General features: G+C 44.3%; 1 protein-coding gene across 1 annotated transcript; it reads left to right on the forward strand.

The window, feature by feature from the left end:
• Positions 1 to 1,556: 1,556 nt before the first annotated feature.
• On the forward strand, positions 1,557 to 22,765 carry LOC125760714 (uncharacterized). The gene is made up of 5 exons (XM_049421112.1): positions 1,557 to 2,834; positions 21,123 to 21,230; positions 21,300 to 21,834; positions 21,912 to 22,066; positions 22,193 to 22,765. The coding sequence occupies exons 2-5, from the start codon at positions 21,156 to 21,158 to the stop codon at positions 22,379 to 22,381; spliced, it is 954 nt and encodes a 317-aa protein (XP_049277069.1). The 5' UTR covers positions 1,557 to 2,834; positions 21,123 to 21,155; the 3' UTR covers positions 22,382 to 22,765.
• Positions 22,766 to 22,995: the final 230 nt, after the last annotated feature.

The raw sequence follows: 22,995 nt of genomic DNA on the forward strand, positions 1-22,995 counted from the left end.
ATCTGGACAAGTGCATACGTTTTGCGGGTAATTGCTCGTCAAGGTTCTTCCTTTCACAAGAGTGAATCGTGGTTTCCATCCATGTGCGAGATGAAGTTTAAAAGCTGTATGCATGTGGACGGAAAGCTTCGTTTTTTGAATGGCGCTCAGCAGCGCCCGGATGCTACCGTTTTGTTCGGATTGACTTTGCATCGGTCATAATTTATGTACACGCAACCCCTAACTTCAATAAGAGTTCATTTCCATAACGGTCGATTGTTTGCGGTTCATTGATCAGGTGGGGGGCTAAATAGTGACAAGTCGAGGGAAGTTTTCCCGCGTTCATTGAAGCCTATCGGCGGATATTATAAACCGTTTTTTTTGGTTAATTATTGCTCGCATTAGAACTTAAGAAGGTGTATGCAGATTTCATGCAGCTGTTACCACAAACAAGTGGAACTCTTTCGCCAGTGGCACGAAATTGACCTGCATGCAATTTTGCATTTTCGCGATCTCGAGCATCAGGTGAGGATACAATTAAAGGTGTCAAAACCCTCCGAAGATCACCTTCGCTTAAGAGCGAACCCCATATCCAGCGGCGGTCGATCGTGAGCAGTTGCTCCAATATTACAACGATCGGTCGCGCATCTTCCTATTGTACAGCCGGCGGCCCAAAAGCATGATCCATTGACCATCGTTGCTGTCGTGCGCGCTCGTGCATCGGCATGAAATATCACACATTGGTTAGTTCACCAGAAGACTGCAATCACCTTGAGCGTCCATAAATGGAAGTCTAAAAATTTATTCTTCTCTCGTGATACATTTTTCCTTTCATGTTACGGTCACGTGAACCATCTGAACTGTTCGTGAGCAGAGGAGGCAAATAAGGTTGCAAAAAAAAAAAACCTAACAGTATTGACCATTTTGGTCTTTTTTCGCCATCTAAGCCGGTATAGTTTGACGTGTCAATTGATTGATGGTGGAATGGTGGAGGTTACGCTAGCGAAAAGGACTCGTCCATTGCGACTGTTGTGTTTTAGTGCTATTCTTCTTATGCTACGCCACCGAAGGAGGTGAATGGATTGTTTTATAATTTTGACTGAGATGTTTTTCGCATCAAATTTGAAGTATGTAAGTTTAACAGTTTTCGTGTGAAGAAAATTGTGGAATATGGCACCCGCGGTGGGAGTGGGAAATATTGGCAGATCACTACCGATCAAGCCACTACGACCCTTAACGCGGTTTGAAATAGCCAACTCCAACACCATCCAACCGCACAGTTTGCAATAGAAGTAGCAAAGCAGTGGAACCGGCCAATTATCGAACCATAATTGCAAAAACCTTGAACGATTGGTAGGATAATTTAAGCTCTTAAATGATTAATTTAAAAATAATATTTATACAATTATGGTTAATCGTAATGTGTGCGAGGTAAAAGCGCAATTATGAAGATGCCGCGCCGAGCTATCTGTTTGCATAATAAAGTAATGTGCAAAATACAATTATCCATTTACTGGCCGCATCGGGGTCTAAATGCTAATAAACATTGATCTCATTTAAGAAGTGTGTCTTAAGCCAGCTGAAAGTGTTAACGGTTCCCTCTCTAATGATTAATGGCTCTTTTTGTGTGTGTGGTAGACCGTACACGATTGATACACTTGTTTCTCGCTAGAGCAGACATGTGAAACAACAAAACGCTCACAGCAACGCGATCGTTGAAGGTGATTCTATTCTGTCCCAAGTGTTTCCGAGCCCGCATAATGTAGGCTCATGATCAAATGTAGTTCACACGACTAGTACAGTTCCTCGACAAGCTGTTTCGCGGTGGAGTAGCAGTAGTGGGAGATGAACTCTTCACCCGCTCACTTGTACTGTACTCGTGCGGGATTGCGGTTCGACGAAGATGCGCGGGTACATTCGTAGCTTCCAAGCACGCGAGCCGTAACTGAATGCAATCAACCCTTCTTCCATGGGTACGCCAGGAATTGTGCGCAGTTTGGCCAGCGGTGGCAACAAACTACAATCTCTCTCTCTGGTGGTTAAAAACGGCAAAGCGTAAGTACACAGACGAAGCGCGTTCCGATGAGCTGCTGCGGGTGAGCACGTGCAACCGTGAATTAGAGAAACAGAGAAAGAGCGCACCGTTTCTTCATTTGGCCTGTTTGGCTGCTGCTGATGATGATGTCGTTCGATGCGGATAAAGAAACATCGGTACGGAAAGGGAATGAGTGAAAGAGAAGCTTAATGCAGACGGAACAAACAGCGATCGCACGAGACTGCAACGGGCCAAAGCGCACGGAACCCCCGCCGGGGGTACAATTGGTGAAGATTCAAACGGTCCGTGCGACACCCGACATGGAACCAGGGGGTCGGAGGCAGCGACACAGCTGAGGTCTCGTTTTGGGGTTGTTTTTCATAAAATTCAACCACACTACGAATAATGGCGTTATTTGGTGTTTGAACCTTCGACATAGCGTTCGTTTCGTGTCGATCGTGTTCGTCGCTTGATCCTGCGTTGAAGTCTTTGGTTCCTTATTTCGATTGCATTTGAAAACTGTCGGAAGCGGTGATCGTTCGGTGGGTCTTTCTTAAAGGAATAGTGACAGTGTTTACGTGAACCGTGCCCGTGCATGGCGATTGATGAATCTCACGATAAGGATCATTAAGCAAACCGCACAAAGCATTCGGTGTGGGTGATTGATGTACGTGAAAAGTGAAAAAACGACAGCATAGACGCGAACAGTCTTAGTGGCATAAGCGAACCATACCGTTCCAGAACAGGTGCAAATGTTTAGCTGAAACGATCACGCTGTTATCAACGGGCCGCCGGAAATCATCTGTACCAAAATTCAATAGTGAGTGGATAACGATCGTTGCTGGGTAGAGAGAGACCGTCAGTGCGCGAAGCTGAAGGTGTGATGAGATTTAATAAATCATTCCAACACTGACGCTCCCGTTTGGCGCTCGGCGCATTTGTGAGCAGTTGATTGTAATCTCGGGAAGCAAATAGGTGTTGACTTGAACGTGCCCCTGTTAAGCTTATCGGTGAAAGGCAACCGAAAGGTGGGAGTGTTTTGTGATTTTTTCTACTTTCGCAATGTTTCTGATGCCGTGCAGCTGATGGCAAGAATTTGAGGTGGATTAAAGCGCTCGATTGGCTTAAGTAAATACATTCCCGTTTTCGCAGCAGCAGCCGCCTAGTGATCTGCACCTTAATAGCTTATTGTACGCTATCTTTCGCAACAGGGGCTATTATTCGCTACGTAGTATAGCTTCTGCCAGCCACGGGTACAGTGGATTAGCTCTTGGAGTAACTTTTAAAATCGATTACACCTCGAATCATCGTCATGATCAGTCCGCAGCGGCTCGATCGTGCTCTGATGGCAGCTAATTCGTGTAGATGAAAGGAGATTGTACTTTGTAGAATGGTGTCTAGCAATCGATCATCTGGAACTGGGTTTAACATCCACAAGACAAACGGGAAAACAAACCACGGCCCTGTAACTTGCGCGAGGGAATTTACGCAATCGGGAGCTCGTAGGGTAACGATCGTTTAGAACGTTAAGCTACGAAAAGAAAAATCGCATTTTACACACTACCGTCGTTAAATTGCTTAATTTCACTACGGAGCAAACCATCCCCACGGGTGCTGTTAATTTTCTCACTCATATGCCCCATGTGATCTATTGTTTCACGGTGCCGTTTAATGGTGTATCAGGGTTTCACACAATCACGCTCACTCGGTGCTGCCACCGGTTGGTGATGGTGGCCATAAATTTGGCGGTTTTCCTTGGACCGGCGTATCGCATCCATCTTTTGTCGCTCGGGCTACTGGCATTCAGTGGCAATGCGTACACCGTAGCCGGTTGCGTTCGTTTTAATGTTTACGAAATTATGCTAATGTGTGCTCACACGGGTAAAAAGGCAGATAACTTCTGGCGACCATACACCGCAGGCAGACGGGAAGGAAATCGGCCAACGCGAAGAAAGAAAATAACACAAATATTATATGCAGCACGGCGCCCAAAACCTTGACGAGCGGTTGTCGTTACTGCGTTTGCGTTTTAGTTTTTATCCATCGCGTTGAAGCGGCTGTTCGTTAATGTGCCACCGTTGGGATTGTTATCGAAACACTTACGTCGGGGGGAAAAAAAGCAAATTTTATGGTTATGGAACAACGACGTGTGTTTGCGCGAGTAAAAGAGACTTTGGTGCATTGAGGTGGGTCAATTTTTGGGTGGTAGTGATGCAGAGTCATCGTTGGACACTGCGTAGATAAACGTAACAAATGAACTCATCTTTCCCGTTTTGAGTTTTCAAGGTTGAACCATGGTACAAACTTTCGCCTTTCATTAGCTGAGTTTGCATTTCACTGTGCGATGGTGGGTAAAGAAAATGGGAGCAAAAAACAAAAAAAAGTCCATAAAAGTTTGAAACTGTTCTGCAAAAAACGTGAAGCAATTCTTAAAATTGCCCCTAGAGTATCTCTTGCTTTACGCGATGAGACAAACGTGGAACGCAGCGAAATGATGAAATAGTAACATACCGATCGTTCGTTACAATTGCTTAGCGAACGAAGCAGGAGGTCCATGCGGTGCAAGAGTATCAGAAAAGAAATTGTGAAGAGGATTCATTCAATTTAAATTTTTATGATTGCTGCCCCCCCAGCCCCGTTCTAAGACATTCCAGCATCCATCGCAAATGCATCGCAGCTTGAATTTGTTGCATCGGTTTTATTTGAACGCGGTACGTTTGTTCTACTTGTTTGTTTTTGTTCTGAGAATGACTCAACTCGAGTTTCCATCGTATCTCTTCTTCAGCCCGGACGGCAGCGGACGGCGTTTGATTGTGCGTTTTTGCACTCACTGCTTTAGCCTCTCGTGGCACGGTGCATTTGTTTTTTTTGTGTTTGTGTTTGTGTGTAGTGCATCCTTGGTACATCCCGTTGATCCCGTCCTTCAGATTGGATTAGACAACGGAGCGAATATAAAAAAATTCTACTACCGGCAAATGTTGAAATATTCGCCCCTTTTCCCAGCTAAACGAATGGTATTCGCTGGACGGAAAGGAAGTTTAATTCGATTAGAAGCATTCGTCTGGATTTGTGGCAAGGTTCAAGTGCCACGGGAACTGCAGAATGGATTGATATTGATTTTCTGTTTCATTTAAAGCACTCCTTCCTCGCATCGAACCGATTGTTGCCGATGGTCTAGATAAGAGCCGATCTTGGATGGTCTGTTACGCAAACGCACTGTACGGACAATAAGGAAACAGTTGATGAATGCAATTAGTAGATGAATTCTGCAGAATAATGTACAGACTATTGATGTGCTGCTGTCAGCCTTGAGGAACTGTTTGCCATGGGTTGGAAGTTTAAAGGTTTATAAACGCCTTTAAAATTAATGTCGAAACTAAGCCAGTAGGGCAGCAAAAATATGATGTATAAATTTGGAGAAAAGAATTCGCAAAAGTTTAATGTTAATTGAACAATGAAATCGAAATCGATCGAGATGGAAAAGGGTTGGCGTGGACATTTGAACATAAAATAGTTGACTAACGAGGTTACATCAAAACCGAGCTTGGCGTTAAATGCTCCATTTGCCGCTACTTTCTACTTTCATCTCCTTATCCGGACCGTCTTCAAGGTGTTCAACGCACCCCAACTGAAGATTCATTAGATTAATGCAAAAGCACACGGTTCCAAGCACGGCTGAACACGTTTAGTTTCAACGGTGAGTTCTCATAGCGCGAGCATCATAAAAATAGATGAAAAGGGATTTGTAAACATTTCGCGTCGCGGCGCACAGGAGGTAAAGTTAATTGGAAAGGTTAAATTAACGCCTGTCGAGGGTTTTTTGGTGCCGAGCGCTGATTTCGTGGTAGAAGCTGTCACTATGTCAACTGGTAAGCGGTCGTTCCGGCTTTTCGGCGACCAATCTGTGTTAAAGGGTGACCGTTAAAGATTGTAATGAGTAATTAAATTTTAATTGATAATTTAATGCTTGTGGTGCACGGTGAGCAGCGGACGAGCAAACTCCGTTTTTATGGGCTAGATTATATCAAGGGATAAGAAGATTTTCAGTAACTTGCTCAAGTTGTTGTGATTTATGGAGGGTAAATAGTAAGGTAAATATTAAGGAAAGTCTGCTGACTTCAGTCTGGTTCTATATATGACGCGAAATAATGTTTTGTCCAAATTGCTTACGCATGCATGTGAAACCAAATACCAATTCCTATCTGTTGCCCAGAGCGATAACCATGGCCTACAATTCACCTAATCGGACCATTGAGTAGAAATGGTCAATTTTAGACATATTTAGGCTATTACATCACTTTATCAAAGGACCTGCCTTGAGCAACATGGCATAAGAAATGGGCCTAATGCTGTTCGAATGAAAATCTTTCGTGATGATGGAAAGTACAGTTCGTGGAAACAGCTCCCTTTTTGTACAAAACAACTGTTCAAAGATGAGACATAACTTTGAGGGCATTGAAAACTGGAGAATTTTTGTATTGAATAAAATCCGTCGTAAGTAGCAACCGTGGCTTGAAACGATTTTCCATTTCCAACGCAAAGGTATAAAAAATGGTACAAAACCACTAAACAGAAAAAAAATCACTTTGGTTCAAAAGATCTGAAGCTGTTCATTAAGGGTGCATTTGGAAATGTTACGCTTTTCACCAATTTCAATTTCCATCTTGCAAACGTCACGCGGTTGGTAGGCAACGGACTGGCACAATAAACACAAATTTGCGCATATTTGGAGCGGGTTCTTTGAATCCGACGCCTGCGGACGTCACGCTTCTACATAAAGTGATTGAAACACTGACCCTGAAATGATACACCAATTCCATAATGGATGTTATGTCTGGTGGTTGAAATTGTTTCTAATAGCACAATAAATGACGAATCGTTAATGATTGGTAAGGAGAGCAAGGGCAATTGTTGCTGTGCGTCAGGAAATCAATACGCCATGTTTAACCCATATCCCAAACTTGTTGGACAAACGTGAACCTTCTCAGAACACTCCCGTCGAAACGCTCGCGCACCAATCTGCATATTTCCGAGGTTTGCCTTTGGCCACGGTGCATGACCACGATGTGTGTGTGAGAGCGTATGTGTTGACCACATACGGTGGTGGTTCGCATCTCCAACCGTTCATACCAATCCGGAAAGATCATCCGCCAGGACATGGATGCTCTGCGCTGAAACGTGTCATTTTGAACGGAAAAGGATCGCCACCGAACGCGATTGTCACCGTGTAATGTTTGCGGTTAGAAGGTGACAGACTGGACAGGTCAGCGCTTTTCTCTCACACACTGACCAAGCGCACGTTTTCCTTCGCCAGCAATTAAGCTTGGACATTTGATTGCGTGTGCATAGGTTGATGTGATTTGCACGTGCAGGCGACCGAACACGGTTACCGTACGGAACCCAGTAGGAAACCAGGGTTGCAGGGTAAGAATCGATTGCCTTTACCTGTAAATCGATCGGAGGGGGCGAGCAATGAAGGAAGAAACGGTGCAATTTTTATTGGATTTCCCTTTGGAAAACTTTTGCACCCGCCCCGAGGACAAACGATGTGACGATGCAAACTGTTGCAATGCAGGCAATGTTATGTATGGCGTTTGTGTGTTTTTTTTTACATTTCCGATTAGACGTTTGATGGAACGGTTTCGAAACGAAATGGAACAAAACCATTGAAGGTGTTGTTGGGGAGTTGCGGTTTTCTAAAGGAAAAAGTGACATATTTTGACGCAGTTGTCAATATCAGTTCCCTGGACGAGCAATCAATTTCTCGATGGCAGAAATTTGTAGCAAAAAAAAGGTGAGAAAAATTAAAAACGATGCTATAACAAGATATCGTTTGCTGGAATTTTTCGATTGGTGTTACCTAAGCCAAGGGTTTTGTACGATCGTTCGCTCGCCTCCACAGTTATCCTTTTAAGCTGTAAAATCTTACTTGCTATAATCCACTGTACGCTATTTGCATAGTTTTAGGCGCCAAGTTTTAAGTTTTCCGAATATTGCTATACAGTTTACCAATAAATAGATACGTGCGTTCTGTAATATTTCTACAAAATGCCTGTTCAACATCAGTATTGAAATTGATGCGAGGTTAACCCATCGATTAAGTTCGTCGCCGGAATGGAAAAAAAATCACACACCCACCCACACACACACCCGCGTTCGTGGTGAACCAAATGAATGGGATTTAGCACGAAATTGACAGACAGAGCGCTAGAACGCTCAATCATCGCTCGGCAAACAGCCCACGCCATCAACGAGCGGATTGTGGTTGGAAGGATTTATGAGCAAACTGGCATGCAGCGGGTTGATTGGAGAGTATGTCACACGACGTATGTGCTTTCCTGGACGGTGGCTTACCGGTGGATGGGAGTACTACAGGGAGTTACAGGCAGTTGCGTCCTTGGTTGTAAATAATTTAGCAACGTCGAGCAACGATTTGGCGACGAACGCGACCGCGACTTATTATCGGCTTTGTGTGTGTGTGTGTTAGGGGTGGAGGGGGTGGAGGGGGTGGGATATAAACACAGAGAAAAGTGTGTGTGTGTCGTCTCAATGAGTGCGAACGGATATTATGGCGCTTTCACTGTAAAGCTGCCATGTGGCACTAGTAATTTACAGTTCATAAAGTTCGACCCTTCAGAGTGGATGCTGGCAGTCGGTTCAGCCCCAGTCGGTGAGCCTTACGAAGCCACCACCAAAATCGTTCATCATCATCCTGTGGATCGGTATCCGGGCACGGAAGCTGTTGGATGCAAACGCGTGGAAAAGGAATCCGGAAGCTTTCGTATAAACACACACAGACACACACACACACATTATATACAAGACTTTAGCCACTTCCGCTTGAGGACACACGCACACACACACACACACCTACCTAGCCGCACCCACAAATTCAACAGTCGATGATTGTAACGTGCGGCGTAACACGAATTTCATAAATTCAATTTTAATCCGCCACGGCTAAGCCGGTGGAAATTTATGGGTGTGATTTCGCCCGGTACCGCAAGTGAGCGCGTGCGTTCGTTTGTTTTTCTCGCGGCGACGGTGACGGCTTCAGACACTACGGGGCATCGGGGCACATTGTTGGGCACGTTGGGCACCACAAAAACCACGAAGGCACTTTTGCAAACCGATCGCCAATGGTTTTGCCCCTTCCCTCGTGTGCGGCAAACTGATGTCTCACCGTTATCGCTGGAAACAGGTGGATTGATAAGTTCGTGGTGTGGCAAACATCTCTGCTCTGTTGCTGAATCGTAAACCGGGTGCATTGATACAAATGTAATGATGCGACTGTAACGAACGATGGTAAATATTAAATTATTATCTAAAAGGTATGTGGAACTTCGCTTTCCGTTCGATTCGAGACGGTTGGGAATAGTCAAAAAAAAAAAACGCAACCGAAACTGGCAGTGTCCCACGTGGGGGTATTATAATCTCATTTCCAAATGGGAGATGGAAATTTATTAGCAGCTAACTACCATTTCGTGACGTGTGCGCGTTGATAAATGGCTCGCGAGCGAGTTTTGGGGCGGTGGCGGAAAGCGCCCGAAGATGATCGGAAAATAGCGCCGATGGCTGAAGACGCAGATGAGCTTCGGGCGCGGGATGATGCTGCAATAGCTGTTCGGGCTCCCGTTTGCCCCGTTCCCGGGCTGCCATTCATCATTCTGTCAAATTGAAAAAAAACGCGTACGTGTATGGCACACGCGTTGCCACGGTGACGGTCGGCAGCTTTCCGATGAGCTTTCGGCGTATTGGTCTCCCGCCCGGGTGGCTGCACCATTGACGGATTCGTTTTTCATTTGCCGTGTTGTTTTGCCCTGGGATTGTTTTGTGTTGTTGGATTTCTCTGTACACACGGCTTCCAGCTTCAGTTGCGAGGGGTTTCTGGTTCAAACCGTTCTGTAATACACGATGCTTATCTGCGTGGGTTCGACGGTGTGTAAGATGGATTTTGAATGCAAATTTTTTTGCCAGAACGGAGGAGATGAAAAACAAAACCGTAATGAGATAGGAGCTGTGATCTTCATTAATGAAAAGATGACAAAACGTTTGTGAACTACCGTTAAACCCATTTTACATCACTGCTTCTCTCGACGGGTTGTTTCGCGACGAAGGTAGGTTTTTGGTTGGAAAATGATTGCACATTGCCGTTTCGGTTGGGAAATATGAAGCGCCGAGGCTTAATGATCGTACATCAAAGTGCAGCGAGCGGGCGTAAATGATGTCTTTAATTTGAGCAGCAGAAGACCCCGTTTTTTTCCTACCGCGTGGTGTCCGGCCGTGCGAGCTATTGCCCACACATTAAAGATGGTGGCATTGAAGCTTTTAATGTGATTTACCACAAAACGTAAGCGCTAATGCCTTGATGTGTCTATCGGAGTGGCTAATTCGGTTCTTCTGGAATACGTGGCACAGTGCAAATGGTGAGCTTACGTCAACGGAACACGTTTTGCGACAGACGTGCGTGCGTTATGACCAAAGCTAGCTGCCAGCAGGCTCGAAGTGGCTTAGAAATGTAATGTGGATTAGATTGGAAATACTTTTGCTAAGCCAAATGGGGGAACAAAGTTACAACAAATCGGGAACAACTTCGACAGTGATGTCATCGATTAATCGAACCTGTCCCAACGCAAGTTCCTTGCAACGAGTTCGTGCCTGCCAGCGCAGATGCGAATGTCGATGGATATCAATCGGGGCTTCAATTTATATGGCCAATGGGTTTTTACTGTCCGGTGTGCGGTGTACGACTTGGAGCGTTTCGGTTTTGCGGGTTGTGGGCCCCTTGAAAACGTGTTTTTTCCGTTCTTCTGTCCAAGCAGCAGCTCGGTCCAGCATCCAGAAAAGAACACCGAGTCCGGTGCTGGACGAGATAGCCGTTTGGTCCATAAAAGTTTATCGACCGCCCGAAAATTCGTAACAAATGAGCAATCGGTGTCAATATCTCTACCGGGCTGAATGGGCATTCGTTTTCATGTAGATTTTCCACCTACACAGAAGCATGGCTAGCGGGAAAGACTGTGTGTTAAGGATGGGTCTAATATTGGGACTCTAGCGGGAAGCTGCAGAACCGGGAGACGGGAGCCAAACGGAAGCGACAGAGAACGATTAATGATCCGTATCGATGATAAACATGATGTGAAAACAGATGAGCTTTTGAGTGGAACAAGGGCCGGGAAGATGCATACTGGAACGTAGTTGTTTAGTTTTCGTTTCTTTTTCTCCTCCCCCAGTGTGGGACATCATTAGGATCGAACTCGTTCTATTTCTCTGTGCCAGAATTGGCAGAATTTGAGAGGAAAAGAGAAATTTGGAGACAAAAAAGACCGAGCTAAAGCTCATTTGGAAAATGTGAAGTTATTGCGTTAAGATGGAGTTGTAGATATATCGAAGTTGTATATTATAGTTGGTTAGTGGCAGAATTTTTATGACGTGTCGAATTTGGAACATGCCAAACAAATCTTGTGTTATCGCAATGTTAAATCAAATTGAGTAATTTTGAGAAGTAAATGTTTTCGTAATATAATTAGTGAATCGATTATTCCTGGTCCGTGTCGTCGAGGTTCTGATAGCATCGGGCTGGAGAGTTTCGGGAATTCACACTAACGTCCGCCCGTATCATTTCATGGCACTTAATCCTATCCAGGGTTAGTTGCAACTTGACCGCACCGCACCGTGTGTAGCACAGTAAGCAATTGAGCGTAGGTTAGTGCTGTTACGCAAACACGGCGAATTGATTATCAGCCGCGTCCGCGTCGCATTAGCGCATTTGGAAAGGTATGCCACAGTGTGGCGTCGATGGACGTCTCTTGAAGTGTGTTTGACGCATCGCTTCATCGATTGCATCGCACCGGTCTTGGAGATTTTGCTGCGGGACGAGCAACTTTGTTGATGCGATTGTGCACTTGAACCTGTTTGATCAGCCAGCGTGTATGTACGTGCGATTGCGTTTCAGGGTATTGAAAGCCCTGGTCGGATCAGACACGGTGGCCACATTATAGGTTTGAAAGCTTATACCTTTTGAGCCCGGTGCGGTATGGCGATTCCAGTGCTCCCGTATCTCTGGTTATGTTAATTAAATTGACCTTTCGATAAGAAGATTTTGTAAACGTTGTTTCGTTTGTGATAATTTGCTGAAAATAGAAACTTAAGCTGTAATTAATATAAATCTATTCACGGCTAACAGTAAAACGTTTTGTAGAGTAGACGTTGTGCCATGAATGTCTTCAAAGAAATTGTCACTTTTGTGGAAAAGAATCGACTCTTCCATGAAGCAACATCACACTAAATCTATCTTGGACAAGGGCTAATGAATTGACCTATCATTCTGCTGTGTCGGCCAACTGCCGAGAAGTGAACGCAGTCTTTATTTGTTGAACCGTTCCAAATCCTAATAAGTTAATCCGTGCGTATTTATATGGTCACGTCCCATAGTCTCACAGCAGCCGTTCGTCAGTACCGTAGTTTTCATAGGGAAAGTTACGATTACAGAGTGCCAGCACAAAGAAAAAAAAACGACTAAAAGTGATAGTGATTCATAGTACCCATGATGGACTTAACGAAAGATCTGGCGCCGATTCGTCGGTCGGGAGGAGATAATCATCGGAGGAAAATTATATCTCTATAAATATTTTCCCATCGGCGGCACTAAAACCGTTTCACAGCGAAAGGGAACACATGCGGGATGGAGCTCGGATCGGATGTGGATGTTGCCGAGTTTTTTTTTGCTCCGTTTCACTCCCGGTACAGGCCGTTTTTGTTCAGCATTCACTCTCCGGTGCCTGGTGCTGCCCGCTACTGTGTAAGTGCTCGTTCCGGAGAAATTTATTGGCGCTATCATGCTGAAATCAGGTACTGCCACTTCTGCACTGTGTTCTGATGCAGCCAGATTCTTTTGCGCTGCCTTCGATTCCAGCAAACACATCCAGCGGCCAGGTGAAAATGGCCGGCAGCAGAAGAAGGAGCATTTTTTAAATAAATAAAAGCAAAACTGTTTTAAACTCCAATAACACTTAACGACTAAACCAGAGCCCTGGTGAACACCGCAGCCGGCAGAGAAGTGATATGGTGCTCGGGACTCGCATGGCACGGCGAGCTTTTGGGGCGTCCACCATGGAACACGGTTGGCCACACGGTCGTGAACGAATGGCTTTTCGTTTCGGCTAAAGGGAAAGATAGTTGTAAGAAGCAGCAAACTATGAGCACACGGCCGTTAGTGATGTGGAAAAGGAAGTTTTCCTGCCCTGGCAAGATATTCGCCCTTTCCCCTTGGACCAAAACCAAACCGAAGGAAAATGGGATCGTGGTTTGACTTTACCGGTTTTGAGCGTATTTTTCTTCCCGCTAGCCGTAGGTGCCAGATCCGTACATTTCATCACAAAACTGGCTCGCCCCGTAGTGTCGTTCGGGCCGATCCTCGAGCAGCGAACGTCTGGCCGCACATCGCACAAGACGAGGGAGAACATTGTAAAGAAATATAGTACGGTTGAAAATAACGTTCTGCTCATGAATATTAATTTCGATATTGTTGTTGCCACCAACCCGGGGGGGTTTCCATCCGAGTGTGCGTCGATTTTAGTGGATTCCGAGCGTTCGGTCACGTTGTGTCGGAAGCTTGCTACAGTTGCCGTCGTGCACGGTGTGAAGGCTGAAGTTAATTTTTATTGTTTTAAAATTATCAATTATCGTAAATTTGAGCACTTTCTTCGCGTTTGGATGGAAATGGACACAACCGTTTTGGGGGGGGCGGGGGCGGGGTTGTGTTTTAGTACTGCGGCCAGGAGATGAAGTATGTAGGGTTGCCCTGTAAAAAGGAATGGAATTAATTTAGTCAAACAGAGATCGTTGGATCTGTTGGAGTGTAAATTAATTGTTTATTGTGGGCCCTTAGAATGTGAGCGAGCATTTTCTACAATCGTTTTATAACCGTTATCGAGAGTGTGGTAATAATGAGCGAATAGGTTCAGATGCCGGTTTCGTGTGCGGAAAGTGTTCCGGTATGATAAAAATAATGAATAAAGCATGTCATAAAATTAGCTACCGTGAATTGTGGAGTGCTAAAAACGCATTGAAATGAGTGGCGATGAAAGGAGAAAAAAAGGGTGCAAGCATTTACAGTGCAAGGAATTTTTCTCCGCACCATGGACAGGCACCGGTAATGCACCGAAAAGTGGGCGCAACTCGGGACTCTTTAGAGCCACTCTTCGTACACAAGGAATTCACGAGTGAGAACTAATGAAGACTAATGATGGCCGGTATTTTTGTAGCAGGAGCGCACTACCGAAAAAGTTCACTTGGAACGAATAGCCACCTTCGTATTTCACCTCGCAGCTAAGAGCACTTCATTCCATATGGCCCCGGTTCCGGTGCAAATTGTTTCACGTCGAGTCCAGCAGGACGATTGCTGCCTTGCGCGGCATCCAGTGTGTCCGCACTGTTGCAGGGAGTCGTCTCCTACGAGTGGACACAATGTGGCTAATGAATAATTGACCGTGGTTTCTACACGACGGCACTGTCGATCTCGAGTGGACCCGTTGCTGTGGGAGTTGTCGAAAAAGATTCGACGTGCGACGGTTTGCTGACACAGACACTGGCACTGGAATGGAATGTGTCGTCGTCGTCGTCGTCGTCATCGTCTTTTCGTTGAATGTCGACCGCGTACGAGTTCATCAAAATCCTGCAACAGCTTCGGTATCAGCTGCGTTTGCTGGATTGCTTCATCTTTGCTTGATTACGGTCGGACATCGAGACAATCCAGTCCGGTTTTTGGGGTACGATGCGGTTTTGTGGTATTTTTGCAAACATTCTGTGACGTTTTCTATTTTTGGGAATGTTACTGTACCAGTGGCTGGACCGTTAGGGTGGAACCACTATCGTCGGCAATTTTTGCTGAGTGCTGGCTAATTGATCGACATAAAGTCTGATAGTAGCGGTGAACATGCCGTCACTTGTTAGTACTTCAAGAGCAGAATGGCCGGAACTTTGCTAGAAGACAGTGTTTTTTTGTATTATTACAAAGTAGGCTTAACTATCCTTTATGAAAAAATAACTTATCTAGGAGGAAAAACGTAGCCATTTTCTACCAGATAAGTTATCAAACCTGTTGCTAATGTGTTGCTTACACTACTCAGATATTCTGAACCGAGCTATCAATCAAAATACCTCTTTGTGCGCTATTTATGGCACCAAAAAGCTCACATGAAAGTTTCCAAAAACCCGTATTTATTATTAACCGTACGTCTAATGGTACTAGCATACTGGGAGGCATTTTGGAAGAGCTGTCATTTGCTCAGATGGAGTGTAAATTTTTCATTGACCTCACACATGCTCGAGACAGAGTGTACCAACCGAAGTTGGAAGTTGTACAGTAGAAGCTGCAATCTAGTACATTATAAGACGTCGAGGCTTTCAAGGGACAATCCTTCAAATCCTCGACAAACACTCGTCACAGACCGTTAAAGTGTCGTCTGGGTGCGATGGACGACCGAACGAAGCTGACCATCGGGAATGGGGGGTTGGGATTTGCTTGTGCAATAATTTTTCGCACCTCGCATCCATTTCTTTGAGTAAAGAGAAACGTGTCCTCGCCGTGATGAGGGTTCAAGTTTCTGGTTGTTCAACGTCTAAACAAAACCGAACAGCCATAACGAACCGCTTTTCGGGGGCAAAGAATAGACAGAAGTAGAACATTGCTTTGGTGATGCTTGGATGGAGTGAATGAAGCCGTGAGATCTTACAGGTGTTTCATCCGGTAACGGGTAAGATCCATGATGGTTTTGTCGTGAAATACCATCGGAATACTGAATCACCCTTGGCGTCCAGTTTTGCCGGCAGTGCAGGACGAAGCTTTCGAGAAAATATATATGAAAGCAGAAAGCTGTTGAGCTGGTTCGTCCGAAACGGTCGTCAGGAGCGGATCCGGATATTCTGCGGACTGTTGCTTGAAGAAGCTGTGCAACGAAGTGCAATGAAATCGCAAAAGGGTTTCCCGGCGAGTCTTGGACGTATTCATACAGCACAGCATTTGTTTCTATTTTGTATGACTTCAATTATTACTTTCTATTCCTTTGTCATTTTTCATCATGCTCGGTGGGTTGGGCCACCCAGTGTGGTTCCCTTTCCCTCCTTTCGTCCAGTATTCGTTTGTTTGTTTGGCACTGGAGATGCTTTATTCACCCTGGTTACCACTATTTACCATCGTAGATTTAACACCGGTTTCTTTGGTGTTAGTTTTTACAATCTATCTCTCTCTATCTCTCCCTCTCTCTCTCTCTCTCTCTGTCTCACTCCCGTTTGGCACTAAGATTGGCTCGCTGGCTTAGAGTGTGCAGGGATGGGATGGGATGCGGTCAATGTAACTCATCTATCCTGGTGCTGTAAACTCGAAGTCTGCTTCCCAACCGGTGGAGGTCAGGATGGGACTCGGTTACCTTTGAAAAAAGATACCTGCTTCGGGTGACACGACGCCGTAACACAATGGCACTTGGGTTTCCTTTTTATCCCTTTAATTTTCTTCCATGTTGTTGTTTCATTATTATTTAGCTTTCTTCTCGTCTATTCCCACTAGCGCCTCGAATCATGGTGCTTCTTTGCGCCATTACTTTGCCACCAACCCTGTCCCACACACTTCTGTATTGCCTCGGGCAAGTACCATTCAGCCATTCAGTCAACAATCTGCTATCGCAGAGGAAAAAAAGGTTTTTGTTGCCACTTTTCACTAGCTTTCCCTCATCCGAGTGGTGTGTTAGCATCGGATTCGGTTCCTTGAGAACGGGTGTCCTTTCACTGTAGCGTCCAACCCATTTTGCCGTCCCTTGACCAATGCCGGTCCGGAGCGGTTCCGTGAGGAAGGAAGCTAGAACTGTCGAGGATGTTTATGTGGGTGGTTTGTTTTGTCCTTGCGTACACGGGGAAAACAAAGCTCTTCTTACGGTTGCCACCGTTCCAATTCCACCCGGCAGAGCTGGCAAAAGGTGACCGAGCGGAAACGGAAGTATGGCGTTTGGCTGTGAAGAATCATCAACAGCAAGCGTAACAATAACAAAAGACAACAAAAGTAACCCACCACGTTGAGTTCGGGCTGTTCGGTAAATGTGCGGAGAGTGAAAAGAAAACAAAGACATCTTTATTTATTCGGCTTCCTTCGGGGGACAGACTTGCCGCTGGACGAAAACCCTGTACGGGAATCCTTTCTTGGCAGAACAGAAAGGATTCTTTTCACACGCCGAAAAGCTGAAGGCATCATTTAAAGGGTTCTAGTGCACCGGGGTACGTGAAACAATCCTAGGTGGGTTGTAGACGACGCAAAATGGGTAGATTTACATTTGTCAGCGTGCTTTCGCTTGTGTGCTTTGTTTAAATTAAAAATTTCTCCGAGAGGAAATTGGAAAAACCTCATGCACAAAGACATCATGTCCAGCAGTGTTCTAGGATTCTCCACTGAAGATAGAGTTGCCTTTAATTGACCGTACCATTATGAGAGTCAAGAGTAGAGATGTGCAAAGTGAGTAAGAGTGAGATTGTGAGTTGAAACGTTGTATTGAAACGTTGTTTCGTTCACTCATCACGAGGAGTTTTAGCGACTCTTTTTTCACCTACTCACTCACGAGTGTAAGCATGTAGCCGTGGTGAGTCGAATTCTGTTTTTTATTTAAAGCATTATTTTAGTGAAAAGAAATTTATTTCAACCAATTCGCATCAAAATAAATCAATTTTTAAATTTTTGCTAAATTTCCCAAAAAAAACCAAGGCTAACTCCTTAGGAAATTTTCGGGTTTTCAGATTTTTTTTATTTTTTTCTTTTTTTTATGCTTTCTTCTATTTGAAGCATTATTTGAGTGAAAAGAAACATATTGCAACCAATTCGCATCAAAATAAACCAGTTTTTAAAATTTTGCTAAATTGCCCCAAAAAAAAAACCAAGGCTAACCCCTTAGGAAATTTTCGGGTTTCAGATTTTTTTATTTTTTTCTTATTTTTTATGCTTTCTTCTATTTAAAGCATTATTTGAGTGAAAAGAATCTTATTGCAACCAATTCGCATCAAAATAAATCAATTTTGAAAATTTTGCTAAATTTCCCAAAAAAAAACAAGGCTAACCCCTTAGGAAATTTTCAAGTTTTTAGATTTTTTTTTATTTTTTTCTTAGTTTTTATGCTTTCTTCTATTTAAAGCATTATTTGAGTGAAAAAAAACTTATTTCAATCAATTAACATCAAAATAAATCAATTTTTAAAATTTTGCTAAATTTCCCAAAAAAAAACCAAGGCTAACCCCTTAGGAAATTTTCGGGTTTTTAGATTTTTTTTATTTTTTTCTTATTTTTTATGCTTTCTTCTATTTAGAGCATTATTTGAGTGAAACGAAACTTATTGCAACCAATTCGCATCAAAATAAATCAATTTTTAAAATTTTGCTAAATTTCCCAAAAAAACCAAGGTTAACCCCTCAGGAAATTTTCGGGTTTTCAGAATTTTTTTATTTTTTTCGTATTTTTTATGCTTTCTTCTATTTAAAGCATTATTTGAGTGAAAAGAAACTTATTGCAACCAATTCGCATCAAAATAAATCAATTTTTAAAATTTTGCTAAATTTCCCCAAAAAAAACCAAGGCTAACCCCTTAGGAAATTTTCGGGTTTTCAGATTTTTTTTATTTTTTTCTTATTTTTAATGCTTTCTTCTATTTAAAGCATTATTTGAGTGAAAAGAAACTTATTGCAACCAATTCGCATCAAAAAACTCAATTTTTAAAATTTTGCTAAATTTCCAAAAAAAAAACCAAGGCTAACCCCTTAGGAAATTTTCGGGTTTTCAGATTTTTGTAATTTTTTTCTTATTTTTTATGCTTTCTTCTATTTAAAGCATTATTTGAGTGAAAAGAAACTTATTGCAACCAATTCGCATAAAAAAAATCAATTTTTAAAATTTTGCTAAATTTCCCCAAAAAAACCAAGGCTAACCCCTTAGGAAAGTTTCGAGTTTTTAGAATTTTTTTTATTTTTTCTTATTTTTTATGCTTTCTTCTATTTAAAGCATTATTTGAGTGAAAAGTTTTTTTTATGACTCAGAAATGAATCGTTAAACGAACTTACCCGTAATAACGACTCATTCACTTTGAGTTGACTCACTAAAATAGTAGTTGTTCTCATCTCTAGTCGAGAGTCTTCAGGATCATGTTGAACTATATAGAGCGCCATGTGGCGTCTGTCCATCGTACCGAGGTATTTATTCAATACAGGTAGTCGATGCTAAGCACCGTTCTTCATCTCAATGAAATTTAGCATTTGTGGCAAATATCACATCGCAAGATGATTTGTGCTCCGTGAGTGTTGACGTGCATAAAATGGCACAAACATTCGCTATGGACGGGCATAATCGTTTATGATAAATTAATTCATTGGAATGAAATTAGCTTGGTAGGCTTTATCGGGGACGATAAAGAAGCAGTTGCTGCACGAATAGCATTAGTTTGAGTGAATGTACTTCGTTACTGCAAATACCGGGTTTCATTAGGGCCGAGTGTAATTGGTACACATTTTGCTAAATGTTTCCATCAAGCAAAAGCCACGAAATCATTGCAATTTCATTGAAATGCTTTATTCCATAAAGCACATTCCATCAGCAATTCAGTAGCGAGGATTCGTCTGCCATACCATCAAGCAATATAGTGCATGACCACAATGCCAGTCTTACACGTTCGAGTTCCGAGGCTCCGAGCGAAGCGGTCGTTCGAGATATCAATTGCATTTACCATGCATGGAACTCTTTGGAGGTTTTCCATGATACTTTTCTTGGTACCTGACTGAATTGCAACCGATACACACTCACACACAAACACTGGGGTTATTGTTTGTGCGTAGCCACACATGAATACTTCGGTGCTTCGATTCCGGCCATTCTCCAAGCATCGGTAGAAGCGATGATGATCTCCTCTAGGGGTTTGCCCAGGAGTATCAGAATACTGCCAAACGTTGCTGAAAGTTCATCAGAGATGCCTGAAATCGATTCGATTGAGTTTCGGTTGGGAAACGATTGGGAGGAACCTGGGAAGCGCAGTAGTTCCGAAACTGGTGAAAGGTGGCCAATCTGGTGTACGTGTATTTATCTGTGTTTGTGTGTATGTGTGTGTGTGTGACAAATGTGGATTGTCCAAGGCGAATCTGGTATCTATAATCGGATAAACATATGATAAAGTGAGAATAATAAATCAATGCGGATGATATTTTCCTTAGCGTAGGTGCTGATGCTCCGGGGAGTGCTTTGGAGTTTGTAGGAAGATTCTCGGACGCTTGCCGGTTTGGTACCATGAATAAGTTTCGGCCTCATTATAACAAATGTCGACCGAACAACAACAGCTGGCACCGCTCGAAAGGGAAGTGGTACGCATTGAAGCCGTTGCGGTTGAGCAAGTTTCGTACGAAACAAAACTTTTGCTCACACACACACCGAACACGTGCGTTATGCATTGAATTTCAATTTTCCGAAACCGTCCGAAAGCCGGCACAAAATTGCCCCATTGGCCGTGCCGAATCAGTCCGGCCGGGATTCAGTGTTGCAGTGCCACGCAGGGCTGCCCGAACTGGGTGGATGAATAATATCCTTACCGGTTCTCACGTTGCAGGATGTGGGGTTAAAAGTGTGAGACCGCAAATCGGGAAAGGGAACCAGATCGAGCGAAGGGTTCATGAGCATGAGCTTAAGGAAGATCATTTGCGGGTAACACATCGGATACATCAGTGTGAGCATTTTGAGCAGTGAAACAAAAGAAGTGAATGACCAAAATCCTGATTTTCATTCGGTTTAATTACGTTCCCGTATCCGAAGTACGGGTTGGTTGTTTTGTGGCTAAGGGGGTTCACTGTTCCACCAGATACTGTGAAAAGTCACCGTGGGCGTTCAATACCAAACAAGCTATTGTCTTGATTCTTGGGATTGGTGAATGCATTTTGGGTTTGGACCTTTGGTATGTTGCAATTGAGCGTTGAGAGAAGGTTTCATGCAAATGTATTTTCTGTATCGACAGCATCGTACGGCGGGGAGGGAATGTTTTTCGCACTGGATTGTGTATGATGTAATAATCTGCAAAAGAGTTTCATTTCGAATTTACAGACCACCGATAGAGGATCTTCTTCACATAACAGGATGAAGGTTTCGCTGTACATAATACTAATCTCGATCTTGCTCAGCAAGTACTACGCGTTATCGCACATAATCAGGGTGAGCATGGTGCATTGTGTTCCTTACAATGTAGAGTACAAAAGTGATCTGGGGATTTTCTCGTTGCAGAAACGGCAGCTCTTTCGCGAGCAAGTGCTACCGCATGCTGGAGGCAAAATACCGGACTCTGCATTTTTAACCGATCGTTTGGCGCTGAACCGGCTGCAGAAGGATGGCATTGCTGTACCGGACGGGGTACTGCTCGAGCAGCGCCAGTACCAGGTGTTTCCGCATCAGCATCGCACGGCACGGCCAACGTTCCGTGTCGTCCAAACGCCGGATAATCGGTACATCTCACCGGAGGGAGCGTACAGTCACAATGCGCTGGCAACGGTCGAGACGACGTACCTGATTCCGCACGCCGGTGACAAATTGTTGCTGCATGATCATCCCCACCATCGGCAGCCGCACTATTCCGTCCCGAAGGCACCGATCCTGAAGGAGTTCCGGTTGCCGAACTACGCTTTGTTCAATTTTGACTACAAAAAGAAGAAACCGCACGTTGGGACGGTGCCGAACTCGTCGTACAAACACTATCATCCACTGAAGTTGGACGGTGGATGGCCTCAGCGATTACCTCAAGATTTTGTAAGCTACCATGCAGGTAAGGGTCGCTTGTAACGCAGCCATTGCATACCTTTAGGCGTTTCGCAGAGGGTAATTTGATACGATTCGTTGCAGCTGTCGGTAATGGGCACAATTATCCATCGGCCCACACCGTACCGGGGTCGTACGGTAGCGACATTGTCGGCAGCGTTGGAACGGGCAGTAGCTGGAGCGGTGGCTGGATACCGTCCACGGGTGGTGGTGGTGCATCTGGCGAGTCGTTTGCAACGGTGAGTTGGTCGTCTATTTGAAAGCGCTCGACAAAATCAGTGCCGCTTCGTTTTGTGCCTAATCGGTTTCGCGAAGTACTCACGAATCGTATCATTCAATTATCCTGTCAACGTCCGTTTCCCTAGCAACCGCTTGGCAGTTTCGAGGACTATTACAGTCAGTTGAACGATAAGCACCGCTTCTACCGAAATGTAGACGAACCAGCAAAACCGGCCCCGTTGGTGAGCGTGCGACCGAGCACGGTACCGAAGCCCAGCACCGTACTGCACCGAGATGATCGTCAACGTGGCCATCCGCAACGCCATCAAGCTTAAAATTGACTTCCTGCAGCGGGTCGGGGCTGGGGGTAGTCGCTGGGATCCGCTCATCGTACCGGAAGTGTATGGTTGGAATAACTGGCGGAAGATGAATCCATTCACTCATCCATTTCACCGTACATTAGACATAAGGATCGTCAGGCGGGCGGACGATAGGCGATCTAAAGGGCCTACCTGCTACCGGCTGATGGTGAGATTAATAGAGTGATTGACGGGATCAAACACCAAAACATCGAGCAGGCGGCAGCGTCTACTTTAGCTACGAGCCGCTTCGAGCAGCCGAACAATAAACACAAAAAGAACGTTTGCTTTCACGCGCTGGAGATTGTGATTAGATAAGTGACCATAAGGAAAATAAAAACGAGAATGTTCAAGTACACACGCCACCGAGCAGATGGTAAGGAGCAGGAAGTGCGAGATGAGTGAAATAATAAAGCACTGAATGAAGATAAGTATCGGGCATCCTTCCGTGTCCGCTCCGGGAGACACTGTGGCGATGATACGGCCAACAATGATACCCAACGTCCTTGACATTTGAAGCCACCAACTGGCCGTGAAAGTAGAGACGAACATTCTCCACTGTTTTTTTTTGTCCATCTCATCACGGCTTA

The sequence above is a fragment of the Anopheles funestus genome, chromosome 2RL (genome assembly GCF_943734845.2).
Source record: "Anopheles funestus chromosome 2RL, idAnoFuneDA-416_04, whole genome shotgun sequence".
NCBI classification, from domain to species: Eukaryota; Metazoa; Arthropoda; class Insecta; order Diptera; family Culicidae; genus Anopheles; species Anopheles funestus.